Source organism: Paralichthys olivaceus, chromosome 5, assembly GCF_024713975.1.
Source record: "Paralichthys olivaceus isolate ysfri-2021 chromosome 5, ASM2471397v2, whole genome shotgun sequence".
Classification (NCBI taxonomy): Eukaryota; Metazoa; Chordata; class Actinopteri; order Pleuronectiformes; family Paralichthyidae; genus Paralichthys; species Paralichthys olivaceus.
In genome coordinates this window covers 13112612-13140379 of record NC_091097.1, presented here as the reverse complement: position 1 = coordinate 13140379, position 27768 = coordinate 13112612, and the positions used below count along the sequence as shown (strand labels likewise).

General features: G+C 42.5%; 1 protein-coding gene across 2 annotated transcripts; it reads left to right on the top strand.

Annotated features, from left to right (window-relative positions):
- The first annotated feature begins 3899 nt into the window (after positions 1-3899).
- Positions 3900-27219, top strand: LOC109638734 (ubiquitin carboxyl-terminal hydrolase 22). Of its 2 annotated transcripts, XM_020101851.2 has the most exons (14): positions 3900-4386; positions 5287-5319; positions 15050-15182; positions 16934-17047; positions 17149-17250; positions 18238-18404; positions 19877-20036; positions 20482-20587; positions 21596-21754; positions 22825-22951; positions 23747-23838; positions 24393-24455; positions 24939-25088; positions 25171-27219. In XM_020101851.2, the coding sequence occupies exons 1-14, from the start codon at positions 4267-4269 to the stop codon at positions 25211-25213; spliced, it is 1569 nt and encodes a 522-aa protein (XP_019957410.1). In that variant the 5' UTR covers positions 3900-4266; the 3' UTR covers positions 25214-27219. The 2 variants fall into 2 exon arrangements, with proteins under 2 accessions (XP_019957410.1, XP_019957411.1); XM_020101852.2 differs by lacking the exon at positions 5287-5319.
- The last annotated feature ends 549 nt before the right edge of the window (positions 27220-27768 follow it).

Genomic DNA, 27768 nt, shown 5'->3' with positions numbered 1-27768 from the left:
GACTGTATATTAGAAATAAGTCTGTTGTCTAATAGAAAAAAGTCTATTCGAGAATAGGAATGGTGGACATGCGAAAAAAAAGAAAAGGATTTTTTATTTGGGAATTTAAACCTCCATGGGTCTGACAAGCCCAACTCCCTCGCAAAAGAGGTTAGTAGTTTTGCAGAATTATTAATAGAGTATGGTCTAGAGGAGGATCTGTCCAAAGCAGCATCTTGTACAAAATTAAAATCCCCCCCAACAATGATGTGGTAAGTTTCAATGCTGGGAAAAGAGTTGAAAAGCTTGGATATGAATTGTTCATCATCCCAGTTTGGCGCGTAGACACTAGCTAAGATAACTTGAGTGCTGCACAGCCTTCCTGCCACAATAACAAATCTACCAGATGGATCAGCTACAACTTTTTCTGATTCAAATGGAATGTTACTTCGAATCAAAATGGCAGCACCCCTGGCCCTCGCATTAAACCTTGAATGATATAAATGGCTGAACCTACCCCTTTTAATGCGCAAGACCTCGTCACTGCGCAAGTGCGTCTCCTGCAGGAAGACCACATCACCTCTCAAATCTTGAAGATGAGACATGACCTTGTTTATTTTGGTAGCCTGGTTGGCCCCCTTGACGTTCCATGATATAAAACGCATGTTATTCATAGTTTTTTTACTTTCCATACGTTCCTAAGTAAAGGATTATCTTGTATAGCAAAGTGAGATATCTGGTTATATCTGAGAAGGATGTGACAGGAGAGATGAAAAGAAAAAAAAAGAAAAAAGATGAGAAAAGAAAAAAGAGGAAGAAAGAGACAAAGTGCAAAACCCCACCCTCCTCCCCACCTCCCACACACACATTTACAGTGCCCCCTACTCCCCCACCCCAAACCCACGACCCGTGCACGAGAGTGCCATGTTCACTTAGCAAAATTCTCCCGGGGTTCCTTTCCTCTAATCTCCCACTCTGCCACACAGTAGTCCAAGCGGTAAAACATAAAAAATTCAGTCAATTTGCATAACTGTTTCAACCATAAGGGCTCAACAGGTGCAGTAACAACATAAGCTAAAGCAGTACAATGTAACAGTTCCACCCAGAAGAGATGAAAAATAAAACAGTGAGCCCAACTTGTTTTGTGTGCGACAACAAATGACTTTGACATCTCTTAACACTAACAGCCATATTTGTTCAACCAAAACAACAAAACCACAATTGCATACCTGTTCCATCCAACGACATGTGATTAGGATAAGCAATTGACAACTCAACAGTCTTTAACGCTTCTGATAATCGGCCAGAAGTTGCTGTGCCTCTTTCACTGACGTGAGACGCTGTCTGCCCCCATCTTCAGCCTTGATGAACAGCCGCGCTGGGTACAACAGTGAAGGCTGAAGTTTGAGAACGTAGAGCTGGCGCATGACCTCTTTATACTCCGAACGCTGGTCCAACACTTCAGGGCAGTAATCCTCATATATATAGACTGGTTTGCCGTCATATTTAAGTTCACCTCTTTTTTTGCGGGCAGTACGAATGACAATGTCCTTGGTCTGAAACTTGTGAAAACAGATGATCACGGCTCTAGGTTTTTCACCCTTTGCTGGTTTGGGTTTGAGTGTGCGATGGGCTCTATCGAGCTCTGGAGGCGAAGTAAGCACATCCTTCCCCAACACATCCACAAGGAAACCAGAGAAAAAAGACGTTGGCGATGAACCCTCGACTGCTTCGGGCACACCTATGAGACGAACGTTGCACCGTCTGCTTCTCCCCTCCAGGTCAGTTAGCTTGGCTTTCAGCTTAGCATTGTTTTCAGTTATAGAGGTTACCTGTGCTTCCAAGAACTGCAGCTGGTTCAATCCAGATTCCAAGTCAGAGATGCGCTGTTCATGGTCGGTTACCGTTGATTGTATTCCATCTAACTTTGTGTCAATGGCCGCCAGCTTGTTTTCGAATCGTACAGCGAGTGAGTCAGGTTTGGTTAGCAGGTCCGCTCTTAGCTCCGCTAGCATGTTTGCTAACGTAGCATTGTCGATAGCAGTGTCAGCTTGTTCTGCCTTTTTCAACGTCTTGCTCGCTTTGGACATCGTGTTGTTTGGCGAAAAAATTGTTTGGGTGCTGTTTGATGTTCTGTTGTCACTAAATTTAGTTAATTTATATTGGCTTATGGTCAAAACTTAAACTATGTGGCAGGAGCCTGAGAAAACACGACTACTCCATTCTGCTCACCAACCGGAAGTCCTTCATTTATAATATTAATCTTGACTGTACATAGTTCAGGCACTTCAAATAATTCTAAAGTCATTTTGTCATTTTTATCAGATTCCTCTGGACACTGCAGATTAGAAAAATATGGAGATGCATTATGTTTTGTCTAACCCAATACTTTTTTTTACTTTACTGTTGATACAATGCACTTACTATAACAACAATGCAACCACACTAAAGACACAATCATTTGTGTGCTGAAAAAACAAGAGAGCAATATAAGAGAAGAGCAATTAAGAAAGTGGGAGGCCAGTGGAGAATATACAGTGGTTCTTCATCTGCTTATTATTATTACTATAAAACCTTCATCTTGAGAGATCAAAATCCTATCTGATCAGATAAGATCAGATAAGTAGATTTATGCTGCCCCCAAGTGTAGAATCAAGGAAATCAGCCTGTTGTCCAGAATATTTATGATTGAATGGGAGACGGAAATAAAGAAGCTGCTGTGGGTAATCCTCTCTGGTGTACATTAAAACTGTCCGCACCACTTCTCCCACAATCTGCCACAGATGAGGAGCCCATGAGGAGATCCCCTAGGAGAAAGGTTAAATGTTTAACAATGTATTGGCCTGTTAGCACTAATTTAATATCTGATCAATTCAACTATCAGTAGACATTCCTACTGCACAGTGTCCCTGTACCCCATTGTCAATTTAAAATCCTTAAAACTACATTTAGTTATTTTTTAGCTTCGGCAAGGACGTGATGTTTTATCTGCATTTGTTTGATATTTAACATGATTATGCAACAAACACCTGGTGGCTTATCACTAACTTGGTGGAAGAATGTGGTTTTTGGTCAGGGGGCAGACCTTACTGTCTATTTTAATCATTAATGATGCTTTATATTATTATTTATAGTATTCTATTCTATTTCTATTATTATTATTATAGTATTTCTAATTCAGCAGCTGCAGCACAGATCATGAACCTGAGCTGCCAAAAGAGACATGTGAGACCTGTATAGTAGTGACTTCAGCAACAGCCCTGGTCCTACTGACATGCTTCCTATACATCAATATATAGTATATATAATAAAAATGTTTGTTTTTCACCCACTGGGCCCAGTCACTACATACAACATATAACCACTAGGTGGTAGGCTTTCATTGATGGTGCAAAGAGGTGAGGTTGAACTAATTTTACCTTCACACAAGTACAGGAGATATTATTTTTTGAGAACTTTAAATCAAAATATTGCCTTGATACATTTTATATACCACACATCCATCATTGAACTGTGGTTATTACACACAGGTGGTGTGTGATATACTTGTATTTATTTTACAGGAAAAAAAAGACAACTTTAGAAAAAGATATGAACAACAACAACAATATCTGACATGATATAAAGTCGATAAGAATTTGTTTCCTGTCGTTAATGGTTAATTCGCCTATTTGAGAAAAAGCTTCGCACCATTCACAATAACACTGATGTACATTTTTGGATGGGTGACATAATCCGGAGTAGCGCGGACGGGCGGTGTTAATGTCGGGACAAAATCATCGATGCGTGCCGTGGTTGAAATCCAAAAACCCACCCGCGCGGGACACGCCAACTAGACGAAACCAAGCGTATCCAACGTGCTCCAAACCCAACGCGGTGACGTCAGCTCTTTGTGCTGGCAAATCACGGCGCACGCTGGGCGGGCTTTGTGAAGCTGTAGTTGAGTGTTAGCAGGCTAACTGGAGAAAGAAAGCTAACTAACCGTGCAGGGTGGAAGTGGAGCTAACGTGAAAGGAGAAGGCAACTGTCAAAACAGCAAAAGGGAACATATACATTTCAGTGAAGTGGTGTTTCTGTTAGAGGGCCCCACCAACATACTTGTCGCCAAGTTAATCAGGGACCGTGTTTGCCAGATGCCCGAGGAGCATTTTTGGATACTACACCGATTGTCCCATTTCCAAACGGAAACCATTTCTGGACAGACAGTTCGTGCTAGCTAGCTAAGTGAAGCATCCAGGAGACGGTCCATTGTCACCTAAACATCTCAAACTGAATGTTTTGTCTGTCATGAGTCCGGCCGGGTGCTCCCATGTGAACGGTTATAAGGTGGATAATTGGAAACAAAATCTTCGGGTCATATACCAATGCTTTGTTTGGAGTGGTACTGCTGAGACCAGGAGACGCAAGGTAAAAAAAAAAAAAACACAGCAACGTTAGCATCAGAAACACAAGTGAAATCATTTTAACGTGGCACACACAGACACAGAACCGGCGTCCCACACGAAGCACCAGCACAGAGCTGGGGCTGAGCTAAACCACCGTGTTACTGACACTACTCTCGCAGCAGCAATGGTGCTAGCACCAGGGGTTAGCCGGCTAGGTTATCACCGGTGAGTTAGCTAGCAAGAGTCTTCCTGTGGCGAACTGTGGAGAGCACATTTGTAGATTTAACCGCAACCCTGAAATGTGTCTGTAGCTGCTAAAGTAATAATCATCCAGACTTATTTTGTCGTGAGTCAATCTTGTGTGTTAGCAGAGCGGCTGTGTGGTTGATGCTGTGTAGTTAGCCGGATTGCTAAACTTGAGTTTTGAGGAGAGTTGTGGTCGTGGGCTAACATTACCACAACCAAGTGGACCCATTGTGTCTCTACACACACACACACACACACACACACACACACACAAACACTCTGGGTCTACAGATTAGCGGTTCGCTGCTGAGCATCCCCCCCAGGGTCAGTGTGTTTTTCTGCACGAGTCATTCACTCAGGAGTTTGGATGCTGGGACATCAGCTCATTACTTTCATTGCCAATTTCTCTTTAACTCGTCCCACACCTGCTCGGCCTACACAGTGTGAGGTCATCACTGGACTGTCTGCACAGTTTCTCCCAATTTCTCTTCCCCCTTTTTGTCAACTTTAACTTCTTCCCCTGATTGTCCTGTGCCATGATGTCCATTCTTAAAGAAACAAACCAAAACTGAAAGCCTTATTTTCACTGTGGTTGAGCAACAATTGATTGTTGTCATGAGAAATACATGCTTCTCTTATACATTTCATACGTTTTTATGTCATTGTGCTAAAATAGGTGCGTCAGGGTGATGCAGGATGGACAGAGCTGGTGAGTTGATGATTATTCCCTCCTCATCTCCACTGAATACTGTTGTTCAGATGAATACGCTGGCTTGCTTTCTCTCCTCTTGCTCACCTACCTATGTGCCTCAGTGCCTTTTCATTTGATGCACTGAATTCTAGATGTGAACCCGTGCAGCGGAATAATTCAGCCTCATCCTAGGATCTGCTGCACCAGCTAGTAGGACTACCTGGTGGGAGGGTGGACTGTGAACAGAACAGCAAATGGCATAATCCAGTCACAGTAAGGCATGTCAAAGCAAATAGCTAGTGCAAAAATGGTCAATGACCCTTTGTTTATACAGTGTTGTAGTGACATGCATTGGTTTGGTGCTCGCACTCCCTGTTTTGATGCTTTGCAGCCTTAAGTAGTAAAATGTATGGTTTGTCGCAAACCTGGTGTGTCAGTTAGATTTGGGAAAACCGTTTATCTAATCAGATTTGAAAACAATCTCGCTGTCTTGGAGTCATCACAGCCATCCTTGGCCGAAAAATCGTTTTAATCTCTCTGCCATATTAAGAGAAACATAGTGACAATATGTGAGACTGAAGGTGAAATTTCTCCTCCCTGCTCTGCTACCATGTCCTCCTGGTTTGAAGCCAGATTGTTGTCGTAGTTCGCAGTCGCAGGATAAATTGGCATCCAAAGACAATTTTACATGTGAATCTTTCAGTTTGTGCTATTCACTTGTACAAATCTTTTATGCTCTGTCAGTGTCCCCACCGAGTTCCTCTCACATGCCTCTGTGTCGCTGTGCCCTTAGAATCTTGAATTAATCTTACATAACTGACAATAGGCCTTGCTAGGTTTTTGTCCCTGAAAGACTGCTGTGTAATACTGTATTGAATATAATAGAGGTGTTGTAAGCATGCTGTTATTAACATTAAAATCAGTTCTGTTTATGAAACCATTGTTTTAGCTTTGTTGGAAAAGCTGTGTAACATCTTTTAAATTGTGCAGTAGTGGTTCTGCTCTACCCATTTTTTCCCCGAGACATTGATGGTCTAGGTGACTGATGCAGAAACAAAGGAGATAACATTGGCTGCCTACAGCCTGATTGCCCTCCATGATGTCCATAAGGGAGTATGAATCTTGTGCCTCATCCCTTCTTGGCAGAGCTTCTTTACCCTCCAACTGATCCGATATGCAGAGCAGGTTTAGTGCTGCTCCAGTGGTACACAGTGTCTTCTATATAGAAGGAAGTTGAAGGACATCACCATTCATTGACTGAGGAAAAGTTGAGATTAATTTTTACATTGTATCCAGACGTGGTTTCATCAGCAGTGCCTCTAATCCAGAGGACCTCATTTTCCCCCGTCCCTTTAATTCTCTTTTCTCTTCAGCTGCATCCCTGCAAGCTATCACCCTCCCTGCTGGCCACTAAAATAAATTCCCTGGCAATGTGCAAGAACATCGGTGGAGAATCTACATCCTGTACTCTGTGCACAACCTTAAACGCTCATGGTTAAAAAAAAAATGGCTGAATTAATGCCATAGTTACTAATTTCCTGGGATGACACTGCGGCCTAGTGTGACTCTGGATCCTTTATCTTGAATTTGGAGACAGTAGTTATTCTTTTGCCAGTTTTGGCCTTGATGAAAGGCCCCACGAAATGCACGTGTCAACATTGAATATTGTTTTTAGGATGGTGACACAGTTGATATTGTTGTCTACTCTTTCAGGAATAAACACGTCTTAATAGACACAGACTGTGTGCACAAAACGAACTATAAAAATCATTCTATAATTTTATGACATAAATGCTCTTTGATGAAAACACTTATTAAAGATGCATCACTAAGGGAGATGAACAGCATAAACAAGTACAGAACAGTGTTTTCCTTTGGGTGTTCATGGGCTTTAAATCCAGACTAATATCGCTTGCATGTTTCTTGCACTTTCATGCTTATGCTTGGTTCCTGTCGAGATGTGCTATGTGTCAAGGGCTGGCAGTTAGTAGAAAGGTTCTGATTGGCCGTGCCACATAGCCAGAGGGCCTTCACACAATATCAATTGACAGTTTCTGTTATGTCAAAAAAATGATTTCAATTTCAGAGGAGGAACTATTGTTCTGATCTGCTTCCCATTGTAGCCTCCTATATCCTTCCTTTGACTCCTGTCTCTTGGTCTTATTGCTGCTTTGTAATATTTGGTTCAGTAAATGCTTGTTTTTACTGCACGTGAGGCTTAGTTTGCTTTTGTTTGAACAGATTTCTGATGTTAAATGAGATTCATTCTCCACCTGCTTTCCAATTACCATTTCACCAAAATTGTACCCAAGGATGTCGACACAGCTTGTTAATAGAAACCTGCCCTTGCTTTTAACAGTTAAATTCATTCCTCTTCAGGTCCCAGCTCTGGTCATGTCCATAATTTATATATTGTGAATGGCTGTGATGGTGGAGGGTTGGTGTGAATATTCATGAAGGTCGTGGTTATGGTTATTTATTGTGTGTGCGGCTCCACTCAGCGGGATGAACTTAAATTTACAATCCGTAAGAGAAGGTTCTGTGTCTAGTAAAACACTGCCACGATGAAGGAATCTGCCGTGCAGTTAAACCAAAGCTATTATGTTTGGCTGAGTGGAAATTGGATGAGATGAAAGGAGGGTGGGCGGGGTTGGCAGAATTTTACATCCATAACTGCTTTGAAAAATTTGCTGTCACTTTGATTAAAGGGGTAAGGGTCGTGATTAGAGAGCTGACTGAGCTGAACTTTTTTTTATCTTCTAGTTTTGATGAATCATATATGATCAGAGGACCCATAACCCCCTTTTCCACTAGTTCAATCCCGCTCTCTGCTTGTGATGAGAGAAGATGAGAGTAAAATGTTGCCTAGATATTGCTGGGAATTTCAGAGGTAGGAAAAATAGATATATTTTCAAGGATGACACATGAACCTTCTTCTGTCACTCCTTACTCCCACTTCACACACAAGCACACACACAATGACCCGAGGCACAGCCCATCCCAGAGAGCGGTTTATTCTTGGGCTGCAAGCAGATCTCTTTGTCAGATCAGTCTCCATCACATCACAGGCCTGCTCCCTGACTCATCAGCATACGTTTGTAGCATCAGGATCTATTCCTCCTGTCTCTTCATAGCCCTCACTTGTTCCTCTTCTGTGCCCACGCTGCTTCTTCCTCCTTTCGCTTGCTTTCACTTTTTCTATCTGCAAACCTAGTTCAGCTTACAGTTCCTCTTGCTTTCTTATTTTTAATTTGTGCCAAAAATTGCTTGTCCCTTTCAATCATCTTGTAATTCTAATACTGTAGTTAATGCAGTCATAAAATTACACAAAGAATTCACATTGTTAAACAGGCACACTTAAATATCATTCCCACTTTACAGAAGTTTGCATCAGAATCTTTGCCTTTGAAATGAATAGCCAAGCCTCTAATCTTTAATTTCCATTCCTTGTTTTCCCGTTACCTTGGAGACAAGGTTTGATGATGTCAGATGTTGGTTTCTTCTATGTCAGTCTCTGTGGTCGTGGCTCAGTCATTCAGACTAAACAAATCCCGCAAGGTCTGAAACCTCCTCCCAGAGTAATCGTGGACTTGCTGTGTCATCTTGTAGCATCCCTTTCACATACTATTTCCTCCCAGTTTCCGACTTCAATAGATGGGCTGTGCCCCTGTGCCTTCCTTGTTGTTTATTTTGAATCAGAGATGCTAAAGGTGTCAGCACAGCATTTTTTACAGCTCCCGCACACTGATACACAATCTTTAACAGGTATCAATCCTATATCCAATTTATGCAATAAGGACATCAACTCAATGGTGTATGAAACTGCTCATCTAAACTGTGTCCAGCTCTAATCTCAGTCCCTCCTCCTGACTGAGTGACTGACCATTTCTCCTCTTTGCTGTCCCTCCATCAAGACCTGCTACTTCACATTAGCCTGTGGAAAGGCATAGCTTCTACAAAGCATGCTGGTCATGGTCTGAGCCAACCAATGAGGCTGCTGTCCAGCCCTCCCTTAGTATCGCCATCTGGCTAATGAGCTGTCAATCACTCTCCAGGGGCTAACCAAGCCCTAAACCAAGAGGCAATCAATCTCTTCACTCAATTGTTCCCCATTGTTAAAACCTTGAACACAAGTGACTGCTTTTCCTGGGACTAGGCGTTTGGTTTGGAAGTGGTTCTCTGTGGGGTAAAAAGGCAAAAAGGTGAAGATTGTGGCATGAGACCTTTTGCAAGATAATTTATTACTTTGTGCACCAGAGTCTTTTAAATAATAGTTGTCACGTTGGCTCAGTTCTGTAGGAATTTCTTATATAGTTGGTGTTGCTGAGGGTAATGTTCAAGACTTTGTGGACCCTATTGGGTTCCATAGAAATAAATAACTAATCGTCATGTGAGCGGATGGGATTTAAGTAAACTAGAGGTGATATTCAGATGCTTCAGCCACATTCCTTTCAGTCTGTGTGTGGTCTTTTGGTGAAGCAGTGTGGTTGCGGGCTTTGTGTGGATCATTATTCTTGCTCTACATTATAGTCAGTGTTTTTGCTTTACTTTTTTACACCCTTGGTCAGTCTGCATTCTGCTGCATTGGATAGATGTTGGTTTCTGTATTGATTCATCATTCCTTTTTGAGGCAGTACAGCTGGTTTTTAAGCTTGTGTATTGGTGTGGGATGCAATGCACTCTTTATGAACATGTGTATCTTAAGCTGCTTTCACATATGAACTGAAGTCTGGACATTTTCCTCAAATTATCCTGAGCCCATGAGAGAATAAAGCAGGAAAATGTACAAAAAATTCCCATATGACGTGTTTCTCACCTGGACAATATGTGCTGTGTTGTTCTAAGGTGAAAGGCAATCTGTCTTGAAACAGCTTTAGTTAGCCAGTTTACTACCAAATTAATATATCACACATGAAAACTGTAGCACGGACCAGCTTTTTTTTTACTGTACTTACAGAGATGCTCACTGCCGCCTCTTCATTTCCCCCATACCCTCTGATCTCTAGAAATCAAGAAACAAGCACAGCCTCCCTCTCCCTAATCAACTGATCTCAAATCCTATTCACACATGCATGCCTATGCAGATCCATCACATGTGCCACACACCCCCTGACAAGAAGCAAGACTCCATAGGCTGGGGCTCAGGCTTTATAATGTCCTTATAACATTGTGTGACAGTATGAGGCCAAACTATACATAACTCTACTGGACAAGGTGGGAATACATTCTCCTAAAAAGACCACGCGGCATATCATTGTCAACAGAGGTTCCAATAAGCCAGTGAGTAAGAAAGTGAAAAGAGAAAAGAAAAGATTTACATTGTTCATGTGTGTCTCTAGGGCTGTATGAGACTGCATATTGCAGGTCAGCCATTGTCATGTGGAGATAGTGGGGATATGGGGGGGGGGGCAACATCATCTGACCAAGGCACTGGCAGGCTGCAGCCCCATGGGGTCGGCAGCACTGTTCTTCAGCATCATTATCAGTCTCCTCTCTCTGCCTCTCTTGGCTTGTTCATATTAAATATAGAATCAGAAAGCACCCTGTCCACATTTCTCAGAGCAAATGTCTGCGTGTGCATACAGTTTTGTGGAGAGGTTATTTGTGTCTTTTAATGCAGATTTACATATGCAGTATGTATGTCAGCCATTGTTGTTGCTGTATGAGCATGTGTGTGTTGAGATGCATGTACAGGCTTAGGAGTGTGAGGCAGCATGGTGAGTCACTGCTCTCATATAGCCCATGCTCTCTACTCTGTATTGACTCTCTCTCGCCTCCCCTCCCCACTCTGTTCTTTGCAGCAGCAGGAGCTTGCTCAGTTATGGCCAGACCTTTGTCCACATCATAATCGTCATTGCCATTCTCTCTGGTCCTCAGTTACAGCTCATCCCATCACTGGTTTGATATATCAATGCATTAACCTAAATGCTCAAGGAGGAATAATGCAGTGTGTTGGAGAAGCTTAGTGTGATGCATGGCCTTTGCTTCATTTAGATTTCTATGTATGCAGCTGGATCTAAACCATTGGAGGATTCATAGCTACTCCCCCTGCATCATTGTTAGCTGATGGCCACTCAGAGCCTCAGTGGACCCGCAAAGCATGTAATGCTATCTCACGTCCGTGTTAAAGACATATCGGTGATCCATTCATCCAGCTAATACCTTTCTGCATCTGTTCTCCCATCAATCAACAGCTTTATACATTAGAGGGTCATTCCACTGGACACGGAGCCCTGCCTGATGGGCCTCAAAGAGCTCATCCCAGATGGGAAATGCAGCCTTGCGCAGCACTAGCATGAGCTTGCTACCTGTCCGACACTTGTTCCAGTCATCTGAGCCAGTGGCTGATCAATAGCTGATCTAATAGAACATTAAAAGCCCTGGGCGCACGGAGATGCAGGACTGCTGACACCGAGGAATAGACTGACTGTGAACCGTGGGTGCTGAAGCAGAGATAGATTTTCTGCCCGCTAAAGGGGTGTTAAGATGGGGGAGGGTGAGGAGGAGGGCAAGGCGTGGCATTGGCAGGGTTTCTTGTTTTTGACTTGGAGTCCTGGTGCAATGAAGGCAGAGGGTGGGTGGCTTCACTGCTTAGAAAGGATAGGCAGTTAAAACATACATTTAGGATTTCAGATGAACAATATGTGGTCTGTCTTGATTTACCATTTGCTACTGCATGTAGGGTTTCATCTGAACATCAACTTAATTTCCCTCCGGGGATGAATAAAGTACCCTATCTATCTATCTATCTGGACTCAAAGAACACAAATGGTGCTTCACTCTCTATCCCTTTTTTAACTCGTCTCTGCTCCTCTTTCCTCTCTGGATGTCAGGCAAACAAGCTCTGCCTTGAAACTTTAAAGAGTCTGCTGTAGATGTCAGTCTTGATCTTGGTTTAAGAGTCAGTCAACGTGATGTTTCTCCCCTTCTGTCTGTCACTCACCATTCATTCCTGCCGGCTTGGCCTAACAGTCCAATATGAATAAAAACAAAGCTTAGTGTCCGCAACCCTGAATATCCCCACTACTGCAATGTCATCACAATCCCACGTCTACTAATGCTTGGTCAAAACTCAGGCCTGTCTGTGAGTTTTGCAGCCTGTCTGCAGCAGTGGACTGCAGCTTATATCAAGTGTTTCATGTAACACTCCTCCCCAGTGTAGCATGATGCGAGAAAATGAATTGAATGTCTGAATAACGTCTGTCTCTGTCTTCTGGTCTTTACAAATAATGGTCTGCATGTTGTTTCAATCTGCAGAATTTCTGATCATATACATTTACATCCTCTCCCACAGAGGAAACATCCCTTTTTTGCCCAGACTCAGGCCTCTGTCTGACCTTTCCCTTAAGAAAAATTTGACAAATTTGTAAGGAAATGCAACTATAGTTGCTCATTAGTTTATTAAATCGTCTATAGAAGGCACAACCTTAAGGAAATTCTAACTAAATATTGCTAAAAGTAAAAAAGAAGTGGCTGGCAATGGAAAACAATACTGGCTAAAAACATTATTGATTCTTTATTTTGTTTTACATAGCAAGAAATATGGTATTATTGCTACTAGAGATCAAGTGATACAAGCAGAACTTTATTTTTCTGATTCATTAGGATGCATGTATTTTACACAGCCTCACTAATAAAAGGCCCACCTCCAACCAAATTAGATTATTTTTCTGCAAATCCTTCGTTAGCTAGATTTGAATTAGTCCTTGTGGGAAACACAAGCTGCCAAACAAAGCTTCATAATAAAATTGACCTAAAATGTTGCAACCTAGTTTCAGGTCGTCTTGCAGCTTAAGTGTGATGTGATTGCTTTATTATTCCACATATGCAGTATAAGTGTCTTGTTGTGTATTCATGCCATTATTATGTGTGATGTGTCATCTAGAGAGAAGGAAGTGAAACTGACTAGCAGCGCAGCTTTTTTTCTCTCTTGCACAATGAGCATAAATTTAGTTCAGATGGTGTCAGGTTCTTCTATTGTATCACTTGTTAGAGGATTGAAAAAGCAGACAATGCAGCACAGGTGCTGTTGAGTTCATGGATTCATGTCCTGTAGCCTTCGTGTGTAGGAGTGTGAATGTGTCTTCCAAGCTGGTCTTACACAGTGTACCAGAAACTGAAAACTGGTAAATCTCTTCAGCCAATAGTCACTTTCTCATAATGCGTCTCTTCACCTTTGCTTCACGCCTTCTTTCCTTCTGTCTTCTCTCTATGAGTGGACTATTCATTGCAGCAGGTCTGTGCCCTGAAAGGCTTAGATTGGATCTGTGTCCTCACCCTCAATCCCTTCTGTTCAATTTTTCCCTCCCAAAGCAGGCACACTCAAAACTTCTGATTCATTTTCATTAATAAGTGTTCAGGCAAAGGAGTGAAGATTTTACATTGGGAACTGACTTCTGTTAAAATGCATCTTAGTATATACAATATGTAAACTGTATAATACAAATTTTTAAGATTCTGCAGCTTGTGCCAGAAAAGGCTTAAAGGGCATTAGAGTTGCCTCAGAATTCAGAAAAACATGAAGCTGCTCTAAAAAGCTTCCAGCTAATGCACACACATGCTCTTGCACTCACAAAGTTTTGTGCAGTCATGTTAATTTGGATTTGAGTAAATTGATTTACTTAACAAGTAAGGCTACATCCACTCTACTACGTAGTTTTAAAACACATTACATTCACTGTGTTTGAATTTGAAAACTCTGTGGCTGTATTGTCTGGATAGACAAAAACAGATACATATATGAGAATAATGATGCGGCCACCTGCGTTAATTTCCTGATTAACTACCCTCCAGTCACTACTATTTTTTTCTTGTTAGTAATATTTTCTGTAGCTTGGCAACAAACTACCACGCTTCCTGTTTACAATATATGTTTCAGGTGCATAGTATGGGTGGAGATCATTGTTGATGAAGAGCTACAGGTGGACAGAGATCGAATCGGTTTAAAAACGCTGTTTTAAAATAAAAATCTACTAGTATGGATGTAGTCCAATTTTCCTAGATTCAAGTTTTCTGCCAGTATGCACGTGAAATAGGTCTTAAAGTCATGTTATTGAAAACTGCAGAAACAATGACAGTCTTCACCATGTCCACACTTCGTTCATTTTATCATTTTCTTTCCATATCTTACTACATTTCCCTGCTAAAATATAAACATTCATGCTAGAATAATCCTTGTCAGTGGCTCCCCTTTTCCACAGATGTAAAATAATTTTGTGCATAAGGTTGGGGACCTGGGCACCTGTGCAGCCCCTGTAGGCCTCACTTTTGCAGATATGCCGAAGATGTTAGGCATTCTGATGTGCAATTTCTCAAATCTCCTCTGAGTGCTGTAGTCAAACCAATCACACACTCAGCCGCTGCTCGAGTGTGTGCTTCAGGCAGATCCTGCCTGCCAAGCATTAAATCCCATCATGCCCTGCATGTGTTAGAGAGCAAAAGATTCGGCGCGGAAATATGTTGTTATTCAGTTCCATTGGATTTGTCAACGGGCCCAGAAATCTTTAGTCTGTCTTCGCATCAGGTCTATTCACGCACTGTGTCCTCCAGAGTGTTTGTATGACTGACTGGAAGATACAAATCTAACCGAGCTGGCAGAGACTTCCTGTCTGTTTATGCCACTCTACATTACAGCTCCTTCCTGCTCTGGAGGATTTTCTCACTATACTGACCCGCCTTTCTCTTTTGTTTTCTCAATTCCTTGTCCCCACCCCATCCCATGGTCCTACCCTCTGATCTTTCTTTACAGGCCAAGTCGTGCATCTGTCACATGTGTGGCGCCCACCTGAACCGACTCCACTCTTGTCTCTACTGTGTCTTTTTTGGCTGTTTTACAAAGAAACACATCCACGAGCACGCAAAGAACAAGAGACACAATCTAGGTAAGCCATGCACCCACTCATTCCTTCCTTACACTGTCTGAACAAATCTGGAAGAAATCTAATTAAAGTATTGCTTTTAAGTAGTAAGACATTTATGTATCTTTATATAAAACAAATTCACAAGAGATCCATCAATATATTGTCCTGCCGCATGTCCACAGCTTGCTCGTATCAGTCTTCCCATTCATATGCACCCCTGTGGTCCACTGCAGCATTAGCTATTATCAGTGAAGGATTACAGCATTACTTTGTGCAGCTTCCTCCTCTGAGCAGAGAGGGAGCTGAACTTCACTCTAACCGCAGCACATTACCATTCTGGTGGGAGCTCCTTAGCTAGTCAAATGTCATGGGTTTAAGTTATGACACTTGCCTTCATACAGTAGCGAGGGAGGGGTAGACATCGCTAATCCACATCTGCCAGAGAGCCTAGCTTCACACTTACATGGCAATTAAGCCAGATGAGGCAACAGCACTAATGAGCGAGGTTTTGATATTACTCTGACAAGGACATTCATGTATGGAAACAGGGGCGGAGAGTGGGATGGGCTTGGCTTGAATTGATTTAATGCATTTCAACAGTTTGGTTACACACACATACCCCAAGTGCGCAGCTACAGTGTTAATTAGCTTTGAGCGTTCCACAGGACCCTCTCTGACATTGGCACTCTGTTCCTCTGCACCTCTTATCAAATTAATCCAAACTCCCCTGACTGCTAGACGGCTACATTGCAAGCTCTCTTTTTATATCTTTTTCACCTCCATTTCCTGAACACCTCCCTCCTCAGGACTCCTTTCATTTCTTCTTCTTATCTCTTTTTATAGCTACCTCATCATCTGAAACCCCATTCACATCTTCCTCTGATTTTCCTCCAGCTTTTCGACCTTTCATTCTTTGCTCTTGTCTTTGACTGCCACTTGTGTTGTTCCCATTTTGAGCTGGTCTTCAACAGAGGGTCCATCCTTATGAATCCAAATCTCAAATGTCACTAGAGTTTCCCCATTGGCTGTGAGCACACAGTGTCGGAGGAAACCCAACGTAGAGCTGAAACTGACATTCGGCACATTGCCAATATGATGCAATGGCTTCACAAACATGCTAATTTGTCAGCAGGATTTAGCTACAACATTGACCAGCCACATGTTTTGACCTGGACTCTTTCTCTCTCTTTCAACTGGATTGCTGTTGTCAAGAGAGGAGCATCCTATTTAGCGCATAGTTACCACAATGTTATCATGCTTTACCAGAGAAAAGAAAGATGACATAAAATGATGATCGTGTTTTTAAAGGTAGTTGTCTCTGTTTTTTTATTTTTATGTTCTCACTCACACACAAACACCAGTCAGGTTTTCTACATGATGCGTTAGCTCACTTTCTCAGTGTGGGCAGCACCAAAAACAGAAAAATGTCCGGTTAAGCTAAAAATAGGTTGTCACGGCAACAGAGCTGAAGTATTGTTGCCGTGGAGTTTGAGAATGGAAGAGGGTGGTGTGTTAGTTGAAAGCTCAGGTGGGGGTGGGAGACAGATATACCTATTCCATCACTGCTTCCCTCACATCTCCTATTATTGTTCAGTGCAGGCGATGACATGCAAACGCTGCAGTGAGTGAAAAATGTAGGTGGAGAAGGCACTTGTCTCAGTTGAGGTTGGACAGTAAAATAAAATTCAATGTGTATCATTGTGCTAAAAAAACCAATACATTTGTACTTATGCCACAATCTGTCTTTTTCCCTCTCTTCTTCCTCCTTCCAGCGATAGACTTATTATACGGTGGAATATATTGTTTTGTGTGTCAAGACTACATATACGACAAAGACATGGAGCAGATTGCCAAAGAGGAACAGAGGAAAGCGTGGAAATTGCAAGGTGCGGCATTTTATTTTCTGTCAGAGAACTTAATGTAGCTTTTGAAACAAGGCCATCTGACTTTTCAGTGTCGTCACATTCATGTCTCTTTGTATCCACAGGCATAGGGGAGAAATACACAACATGGGAGCCGACCAAGAGGGAGCTAGAACTATTACGACACAATCCAAAGCGGAGGAAAATCACTACAAACTGTACCATAGGTGAGCAATTGACTGCACTGTTCAGTCTGCACACTTAACCAGCACAGTTTTTCATCCCTTGACAGGTGTGTATGTGTACATGTGCCTATGGCACAAGTTCACTTTGGATCATTCATGCATTTATGTGTGATACCCAGGATCAACAGGAGCCTCTACAGGCAGTGCATTTGGGGGCAGAACACAGTGTTTCCTCTCTGATAGCTGCACACCACAGCGGGCCAGAACTAGTTTTTTTCTGATGTATTTTCTCTGTCGTCTGTTGCTTCGATTTTTTTCTTCTCCCTTTCTGCCTCAGATTTTGTGCGTGCAGTTATTCTGATGTTACTGTTCCCTCTGCCCACTGTCTCCTGCCATCCTTCACCCCTTTATATCTTCAAACAGCTTGGTTGGTAGCGAGGATTGGGCAGCAGACCGAGGACCAGTCTGAAGTGTTTAAGCTCTCATAGCGCTTTCCTCCACAACCAAACTCTGCTCAATTGGATTAGATCCAAGACCTTGCTGTGTCTCACCTGTTCTACTGGCCATCACTGAAGGACTCTAGCTCCACTTTCTCACCCTAAATGAATCCATTCACAGCTTTGGCATCTGCCCCAGAACACATAGCTTTGCTGGCAGACCTGACCCAACACCATATTGTTATCTTTCCAGCCACACAACAAAACTTAATCGGAGAGTACCAATCGATTCTGTGTTTAATAATTACCCAGGTGTGGCTCTATATAACTACAACATATGAGGATGTGTAGCTATTTAACATTTGGCATTTTTGTTTGATTAAAAACAAGATGAATTATTTTCTGATTGATATTATGACCATCTATATTAATGATATGTGTTATTAGTTATTACTATGTGTTAGTGTACTACGGAGATCAGGTCTTCGGAGGTGATTCAGGTCACCTACACTCCCAGCAATGTGACTCACAAGCGCTGTCAGGTTAAGTCACGTTCTTCTCACTCTTCACTCCCTCTCTCCTTGTCCCACAGGTTTACGAGGGTTAATAAACCTGGGCAACACATGTTTCATGAACTGTATTGTTCAGGCCCTAACACACACGCCACTGCTGCGAGACTTCTTCCTCTCCGACAGACACAAGTGCGAGATGCAATCAAACTCCTGTCTGGTGTGTGAGATGTCGCAGCTCTTTCAGGAGGTACGATACACAATTTGCATGCCTGAACTTGTTATGTAAGTTTGTTTAATGCCTCAAAGAAAAGAAATTCATGTGAATTTGAGACAAAAACGGAGCCATATTTCAGATTTTTTTTAATAGCCATATAATACAGAATGTTCTCTCGCACCGTCACCCACTGCAGAAGGCTGAGTCACTGTTGTGCTCTTTTGTCGAGTCCAAAGAGAGAGGCAGAGAGGAGGGAAAATATCCTGCCTGAAAGGAATGTACAGAACCACGTACAAATGAATGAGTTGAATGCTGTAATCACACTTTTATTGAACCTGATCAGCCGTTGGGAATTATTTATAACCATTTAATCCCACCTCTTAGATACAAAAGTTTGGTTTTTTACATCGAAGAAACTCATTGGCCTTGTATGTTATGTAATGGCTGCCTTGCCTTCTCCCACACCGCCTTGCGTTTTACTTACACCCTCTCACTTCCAAATATATATATATGAGCACACAGATGGCACGTGGTGTGATTGTGACTTAAACCGTCACTTAGACCCAGACACAGCCAGCCGGGTAGGCAGTCAATGATGGAGTATTTGAAGTTTCCTTAGACAGAAAATTTAGGGTCAGTCATGCAAGAAAGAAATTATCAATAATTTAAACACTCAAACACGCTGTTCATTTTTAAGTCTTACCACCTCCTAACGCTTTAGCTTCGTAACTTATTTTCACCCACCTCCACACTGTCATCAAAAGCTGTCTTCTGACTTTGCAGACACTCCTGCACACAGCTCTTTAGTTTTGAAGGTGAGAGGCACCCTCCCTCCTCCCGCTCCATTGTTTCTCGCTCTTCTTGTCACGTCTTTCATTTATCAACCACCTTCAAACGGCCGAATACGAGTGGCGCCTGTAAGATTCAAAAAGAGACGTCAGCGTGGCATGTTTTCCTCTCTCACAGCTCAATCAGACTTCACAGAGAGCTGTGGAGAATAAAGTGAGGTGTGTGCGGCAGCCACGTGTTGAAAAACGAGAGCCCTCTCCGGCATCAATGAGCTCTCGTTTGAACCTCATCGCAGCATTTGCAAACCCACCAACTCTTTGCACTCTGCTCAGCTCTGTTACTTTCTTACCGCCATCTCATGACCCTGACCTGCACTGTCACTCACTCTAATTCCCATGGCAACGCAAAGGCTCTGCAGTTCACTTCGCACACGGATCTTTTTGCACCTCACATCCTCGCTCTCTGAGGATGTGCTGTCATTAGAGCTGGTGCTGTTAGGTGACATGCGGTGAAATTCCTTTTTGTGTGACGAGGCTAGTAGAAATGATTAGTCAGCAGTCAGATAATCACCTTGACAGACAGAACATTAGTGTACTGGTTCAGTAATGAATTATAAATGATGCCTTGTGGTTATAATATTGGCAAAGAGATGGTACAAAATAATGTTCCCATTAACAGAAGCAGGCTCTTTTTAAACTTTTCTCCCCTGCTCTCAGTTCTACTCGGGCCACCGTTCGCCCCACATTCCCTTCCGGCTGCTGCACCTGGTATGGACTCACGCACGTCACCTCGCAGGCTACGAGCAGCAAGACGCCCATGAGTTCCTCATCGCAGCGCTCGACGTTCTACACAGGCACTGCAAAGGGGACACTATCCGTAAGCCTGACTTAAATCTCTGTAACCAATGACAGATGTTTAAAGATTTTACCCAAAAAATAGTTGGCATTTGCATTCTTACATTTTTTCTATCAGGCCAGAATTACAGCTTCAACTCTGCCTGAATAAAAAAGGACAGTGTCAGTTGAGTAACTGAGCAAAGTGTGTCTGGGACTGTGCCACCCTCTGATTCAGCATGTAGAGTTGTACCTTAGATCCACTCACAGAGCACAGTGCCTTACCTCACTGCAGATATACTGAAGGAGACTGACAATGGTGCATACCAAGGGGACAGCGAGCATTAAAGCAGTGTGAGTGTGATGTCAATAGGCCTGCCTGCAGGGCTGACTCACAAAAACTAGACCTGGCTGTAAGACTTGCTCTGATTGGTTATAGAAAACCCAGAGAGCTGTGTTTATACTGTTCTGCCCTTTCTTGTCTGCAGGAGATGACAATGGGAAGAAGGCCAACAACCCAAACCACTGTAACTGCATCATTGACCAAATCTTCACTGGTGGCCTGCAATCAGATGTTACTTGTCAAGTTTGCCAGTAAGTTTGTGCATAGTGCATGTTTGTGACTGACCACTTATACCCCCCTCTCTTTTCTCTACATTTTACCCATTCATCCATCACACATTTATCCACGTTGTCTGCTGTAGTCCCCTCTCACAGCTTGGATGATCGATGTATACACCACCCGTGGCCCCGAAGTGGGTGAACCACTGGTTGTGTCCCCTCCACTGCTCTTATTTAAAGGTTCAGCCCCTGTGGAGCTGCTGTAAGGGGGGTTGTCTAGACAGCAGCACAACCCAGGCATTGCCTGCCTGCCCCCTAGAGCTGTCCTGTCACATTAGCAGTAGCATGCTGCACTGAACTGCAAATCACCTTGCCCAGACTATCAGGCAGACCGAGCCCATGCTCAGTGTGACGTTACCTGCCTCTACAGTGAAAAGAGAGACGGCTGATGTGGTGGTGTCTTGTGTATCATTGTTCCATAAACTGATTTATTTAACAAATTGTGTTCTGACTTCCTTTTACTAATGGCTTCACAGAAATGGTGCCATAGTGGTGCCTTATTACTGCACCTGCACAAATGCGCCACCACTTGCCGTAACAACCATCTGCTGGTACTACTGGGTATTACAGCACCATCTGATTAACATTAATGATGTGCAACAGCCCATCCCCTGAACTTATATGTATATTTAACGCTTGTTTTCTACACTGGAAGCCTCCATTTTGGCTGCAGCCCCTCACAGTCATCGGACTGCAACAATACAAATCGTATCTGTAAAGTGAATTTTCTTTGATGTAACACTTCATTGAATTGCAAATGTCCCTGAAAGAACAGTTTGGATATTATGCACATGCACACTCTCAATCTCCCTGTTGGCTTAAACAAAAACATGATCAGAATCTACAGAGGCTGTTTGAATTAAAGCTCCTGCGTTACCATCTATGTCATCATCCTTTCATCATGTAATAAGGGACACACAAACCTGCACACAACTACACACTATTAAACAGCATAATTGGACTCCCCTCTCCTTTCTCTAGCGGGGTTTCCACGACGATAGATCCATTCTGGGACATTAGTCTGGACCTGCCCGGCTCATCCACGCCTTTCTGGCCCCTCAGTCCGGGAGGGGATGGCAGCACAGTCAATGGAGAGAGCCACCTTTCAGGGTCCACCACACTCACAGACTGCCTACGCAGGTACACCTTTAGTTCCTGCCGATCTGTTGCCTTTCTTTGTGCCTGTGAGGATTTATTTTGCTCTTTTTGCTACATCTACTTGCTAAAGCAGCTAAACTGAATTCCCCAGATTTTAAAATAATTAATAGTGCCAAATGAAGGGAGCATCTTGCACAAACCCCACATATCAGATGTGTTTGAAATGCAGTACTGCTATTATTTGTGTTTCTCTGCACAGTGACGCTAAATGTTAAAATCGTTTTAGGAATCATGTTCATAACATTTTGAAAGGAGGTATTTCACCTCTCTCCCTGTTTTCTTTCTCTCTGCTTATTTTACTGCCTCCACATCTTCAAATTCATTCGATCAAATGTCTGCACTTGAATTCAAATTAATTTCATTCACCCCCCCCTCGCTTGGGGGATGAATGAGGGGTCATATGCTCAGGCACAACAACCCTGTTTTCCCCAGATCTCATCTTCTCCCTTCACCTGGTTGGCAGAGCAGGTGTGACCTCTCATATCTCTTCTACTGCCTCTTCTTTTCTTGTAATTTCTTTATCCTCCTCTCCTCTCCACCTAATTCCTTTTCCCCCATGCCCCCTCTCTCTCTCAATTTTTCTCACCCCCTCCTTCTCCCTCTCTTTCGCCTCTCTTCCGCCTCTCTTCCTTGTGACTTGTTTTTTTTTTTTTTTTTTTACTACTGCAGCTCCTTACACACCCCTACTTGCTGCAGCAAGTCTCTTAAAGGCACAGAACCGCTTGATGGTGTTGCTGTGGTGATAGAGGCGTTGACAGTACTAGCAGTTCTCTGGGTTTGGTGTACTCGCATACAGAGTGGCTGCACCAAAACTCTCCAGGCAGACTTAATAGTCAAGATGCTGTGATATCATCAGATTAAGTAAAAGCGAGAGCTCTGTAACGAGACAAATTTAAGGATATGTGTGAAGGAATGGAAGAAAAAAAACCATAACGGCTCTTTCTCCATGCTTTCATTTCTTGCCTCGTTTTTTTAGTCTGCACATTTGATACTCTTACACTGACTCTCTTCTTTTCTTTTTTTATTCCAATCCTCTCACTCTCTCTCTGCAGATTTACGCGGCCTGAACATCTAGGAAGCAGTGCCAAAATCAAGTGTGGCGGTTGCCATAGTTACCAGGAATCCACCAAACAGCTGACAATGAAGAAGCTCCCCATCGTAGCGTGTTTCCATCTCAAAGTGAGTCAGCCGGTGACAACGTGCTGCCAATTATCACTTGTTACATTATCTGTCACTGTCTGACAATTTGATTATTAGAGGGTTCATCGAGCTTTCATGTTTCACACGTCTAATTTGATCTGTCATCAAAATAGCAGCTACAGTTGCATCTTGTAAATAAGGCTGTGTGTGGGTTTTGTTGAAGATTTCCCAAGTTACAACTTTGACCCTATTTATTTTATCCATATTGCAATATCTAAGAATGTTTATGTCCAGTAATCTCTACCTGTGTGGATGCAGCTGCATGAAGGCAAAGTTCACATTTTGTAGCGATGTAGCTGTCTGGTACATGGCTTGTGCGTCGGTGTGTTCCTAATGTGATTCAGTTGTTGGTGCATTACCTCCTGCCGTGTAGCCTTTTCACACAGTGTCCCAGGACGCCCATGATCTTAATGACTTGTCCAGTCCGCCACTGTCCATGTTTTATTTATTGTAAAGTGTTGGAGGCCTATAATGTATTTATGATATTCATAAAAGCAGCCTGCAAGACGATAGTCTTAAATCAACCAAGCCTGTTATCATCTTGTTATCAAATGTACATGTGTGACGGCAAGGGCGGAAAACTAGTGTTCCCATTTTCACCTAGATGTGTTTTATTTTGTATGTTGTAATGATAATGCCTGTTATTTCTAAATATGTTTCCTCTCCCCATCCCCCCACACCCTCACTCTCTCTTGCCATTTTTCTTCCCCTTCCCCCCTCTCCCCTCTCCTCTACTCTCTCCTCTCATCCTTTCGTCTCTCTGGCCATCTCCAGCGGTTTGAGCACTCTGCTAAACTGCGGAGGAAGATCACTACATACGTTTCCTTCCCTCTAGAGTTGGATATGACGCCTTTCATGGCATCAAGGTGAGATCCCCTTTGTGTTTCACCCTCAGAGCTTTTTTCCCTGAGCAGCCCACTGTATTAAAAGTTGCCACAGTTCGACCACCAGCTTTGAAAACATAATTTCTTCATACTTAATATCCAACAGCACCCCACCATTTACTTTACCCCATTTACTATACATTTTAATATTTATAAATGTACTTGTGCTATACTATTTATATATTACTACATATATATATATATAGTGTTACAGTGGTTGTGTATATCTGCATGTATGCCAAAGCAGCTCTCTATTAATATATATTAGTGTCAGTAGACCATGCAGCAGCAGCAGCAGCAGCAGCAGTAGCAGCAGTAGCAGTGGTAGTCTTGCCCCACCCCTGGCTGTAGCATCCATTCACTTCAGTTCAGAGACAGAAGGATCATTAGCGGCACAGGCAGGGAAGATATCTGCCTCCATAGATTGGATAATCCTGCCACCTAGTGGAAGTGTGTGACAGTGTAGCATGTTTACACGCGCTTCATGCATTAAAAATGTCTTTGTTTTCTTTCCCCCTCTATCCTGTCACCTGCAGTAAAGAGAGCAGAATGAACGGGCAGTATCAACAGACAGTTGATGTATTAAACAACGACAATAAGTGAGTACCTTGTGAAACCTGAAAATACAATGAACTGATTGAGTAACACTTCGTCATCAGCAGTTACACTGCTGCACTGTCAACGCCGGAGACATTTCTACTCTAGCACAGCAGCACATGCTAATGACCCGGGGCATCGGTCTGTGACTTCCCCAAATGAAATCAATTTGAAGCCGATTAAAAGCTGTTCAGTTTCCTTCATCCATGGCAGCTACAATAGCTTTAATTTTCCAGAACATTTGCTGGGAATTTACTGTCTTAATACAATTGACAGGTTCATTGTGGTAAAGACAAGAGGCAAAATGCATTGTGCTCTTTAGCATGTGGAAAATGCGCTACAAGAACAACAGTAAGAGTGTTTAGACAAACTCAAACACCCATGTATGAGAAGGTTAGTTTGGCATCAAAGAGAAGCCAGGCAACAGAACAAGAACAAATACAAAGGATGGATGATGATTAGGGATATTAATTCTTTTTCTTTAGGTATTCCTTGTTTGCTGTGGTCAACCACCAAGGCACATTAGAGAGTGGCCACTACACCAGCTTCATCCGCCAGCACAAGGACCAATGGTTCAAATGTGATGATGCCATAATCACCAAGGCCAGCATTAAGGATGTACTCGACAGCGAAGGGTAAGAATGGAAACAGATGTTAGAAACACTGTGAGGATACAGCGCGTCACCTGACTGAACCGTTTCCGTCTCTCCGTTTCAGGTATCTCTTATTCTACCATAAACAGTTCCTGGAGTACGAGTAGTCTCTGTGACCACTGACCTGAAGAACCACTGCTTCTGATGAGAGAGCCAAGGGACTGGGGACAGGATGAAACACAAACACACAAACCTACCTGAAACTCTTTTGACTACCAGTCTGCTCCTCCAGCTCTGGAGGACAAAAACAAACAAAAAAAGACGTGTGAAATCATGCAACCTTTCAACAGAAAAAAAAACAAGCACTGAGCTACTTCTTGGCATCTACTTGACAAAAAGAAACTGAATGAAGAGGAGAGAAGGAGGAAAAGTTGGGCGTTGTCAGTTCCAGGAGAGGGGAGAGGGGAGAGGCCCCACACCCCTCACTCTCTCTCCCTTTCCCTTCCTGCTGCAGGGGCAAACTCTGAGCACGACTGACTGTCATGTTGATTGGGCACATCCGGATTTTTCTTACAGTATTCTGACCCTAACCACACACACACACACACACACACTACACACACCACACACCCCACACACACACACCACACAAACACAAACACAACCTCCATTTCTCTCCCATGGTGCTCTTGTTTCAACTGACCAAGCATTTAACTTAGTCACAATGGAAGACATGTTGTTGTCATATGCACTTGGGACTGAACGCAAAAAAAATTAAGAATACAAAACAAAATCAATGTATTATGAACTTTGCAAGAACATTTTTAAAGGTATGGTTATGATTCTTATCATTTGTGAATTTAGTTATGAAATACTGTATGAATCTAGTATACATCTATTTTTAAGAGCAAAGAAATCATGGGAGAGCTTAGAGATGCTGCCTTTGCCAGTTGCTGGGGAAGCGCTGCCATGGAAACTAAACAGATTTGGACCTGTGTGTGCTCATGTTCCATTATTTACTGTGTTGATTGTTTTATTTTTAAGTCTGGTTGAGGGCAGGGAATATCTCTATTTTTTTAGCAACTCATTGAATTTTTTGTTTACTGTTATTTTCACTGTCTTTTTTTTTTGTTTTCATTTTCAGTACGGTCATATGTCCCTCGCTGTCCTGGTACTGGAAATTCATTTTGGACGTATTATACTTTCATTCTTGTGGAATTGTTGGTATAACGATGGTGATGATTAAATTGGCTCATCTTTGCTGTTTATGAATTGTACGTTGAATGTGAGCTTTGGGTTTCATGCGGCATTCTGAAGAGAAGACATACAATCGACACGTGAACTCCTAGATGAGGTCCCTTATTATGCGACAGGGCTGTGGTCTCTCATCCTTAACACCTCGAATGCTCTGTGCAACAAAAGCCCATTTAACAACACTGCATGCGACCGGGCTTTTATGATGTGAAGAAATACCCTCAGTCACGCCTCCAGCATCAAGCTGCCCATCACAATTTTTTGCTCTGTCGTCTGTGAGTGGGAAAGCGACTATATAAGATTATATTAGGGGCTAAAAACACATTGCACGTATATGGGCACTGTGCAGCCACAGCCCGGCTCTGAATCCATCAGTGTTAATCTTCTCCATGGCAACTGTGCGGCTGGTGTCGACCGGTGTGGTTTGTGGTGTGTCTTGCCTCTGCAGTGCAGTAAACCCAGTGCTCTATTCAATCAGTATGCTGTCAAGTCAGACTTTAGATAATGCACATAAACATCAGGGTGTTGTGGTATGTTTATGTTTGAATATCACTGATTGTGTATGTATAAAAAAAAAAAAAATACAGAATAAAAGATTTTCACTCATGTATAAGATGAGGGCCCTAACCTATCACAAAGTAATGCCACATTAAAAACCACATAACCCTGGTTTAGCTGCTCTGTAATTGAAAACAAAACATGCATATCCTTCGGTCTGCTGCAGAACCTCCGCTGGGGGACCACAGTGGCTTTTTCTGAACAGTAATATCAGAGACTTGTGAAACCGTCGCACTATGGTTGTGATGTATCGAGGAGCAGTTAAGGCCACCCGAGGACATTCAGGGACGCAGCTGAAACGAAGAGGAAGAGGAGAGCTTCATTATCCGTTTCAGTGATTAAACTCAGAACAAAACTGGAATGTGTATGTGCTGGTTTTTTTGTGTCATTTTTCCGTCCACGCTTCATTAGGGACGTATATTTCCCAGCGTTAATGCCACCTGTGTATTGTCATGGTAGAACCAGAGGAGACGGTAATGTGAACAGAAGCTATTTTTATTCTGAGCTGAACACATGTTAGTTGTGTATCTGAACTCAGCAGATGTAGTTATGCATTTGATTATGGCGCCACTTTGTGGTCGAAACAAGAAGCACACCACTCTTGGAAAATAAAAAAAATCCAATCTGTGCACAAACCTGGGACGTAAACACAATCCAGCCTGAAAAATGTGAAGTTAATAAATTTATATTCCTTCAGTAAAGCAGCCTCACGTTAAAAGCTGTTTCCATACACTCATTACAGCAAAAAAAAAAATCCTAAAAGATTACATGTGATAAACTTGTATATTTATGACTTGTGACATGTTATTTTGGAAATGATTGTGATATGGAAAACTTTAATGTACACACATGTTGCAATCAATTAAAAGATTTTTCATTAAAATAATTGGGTTTTAATCTTAATATTTGG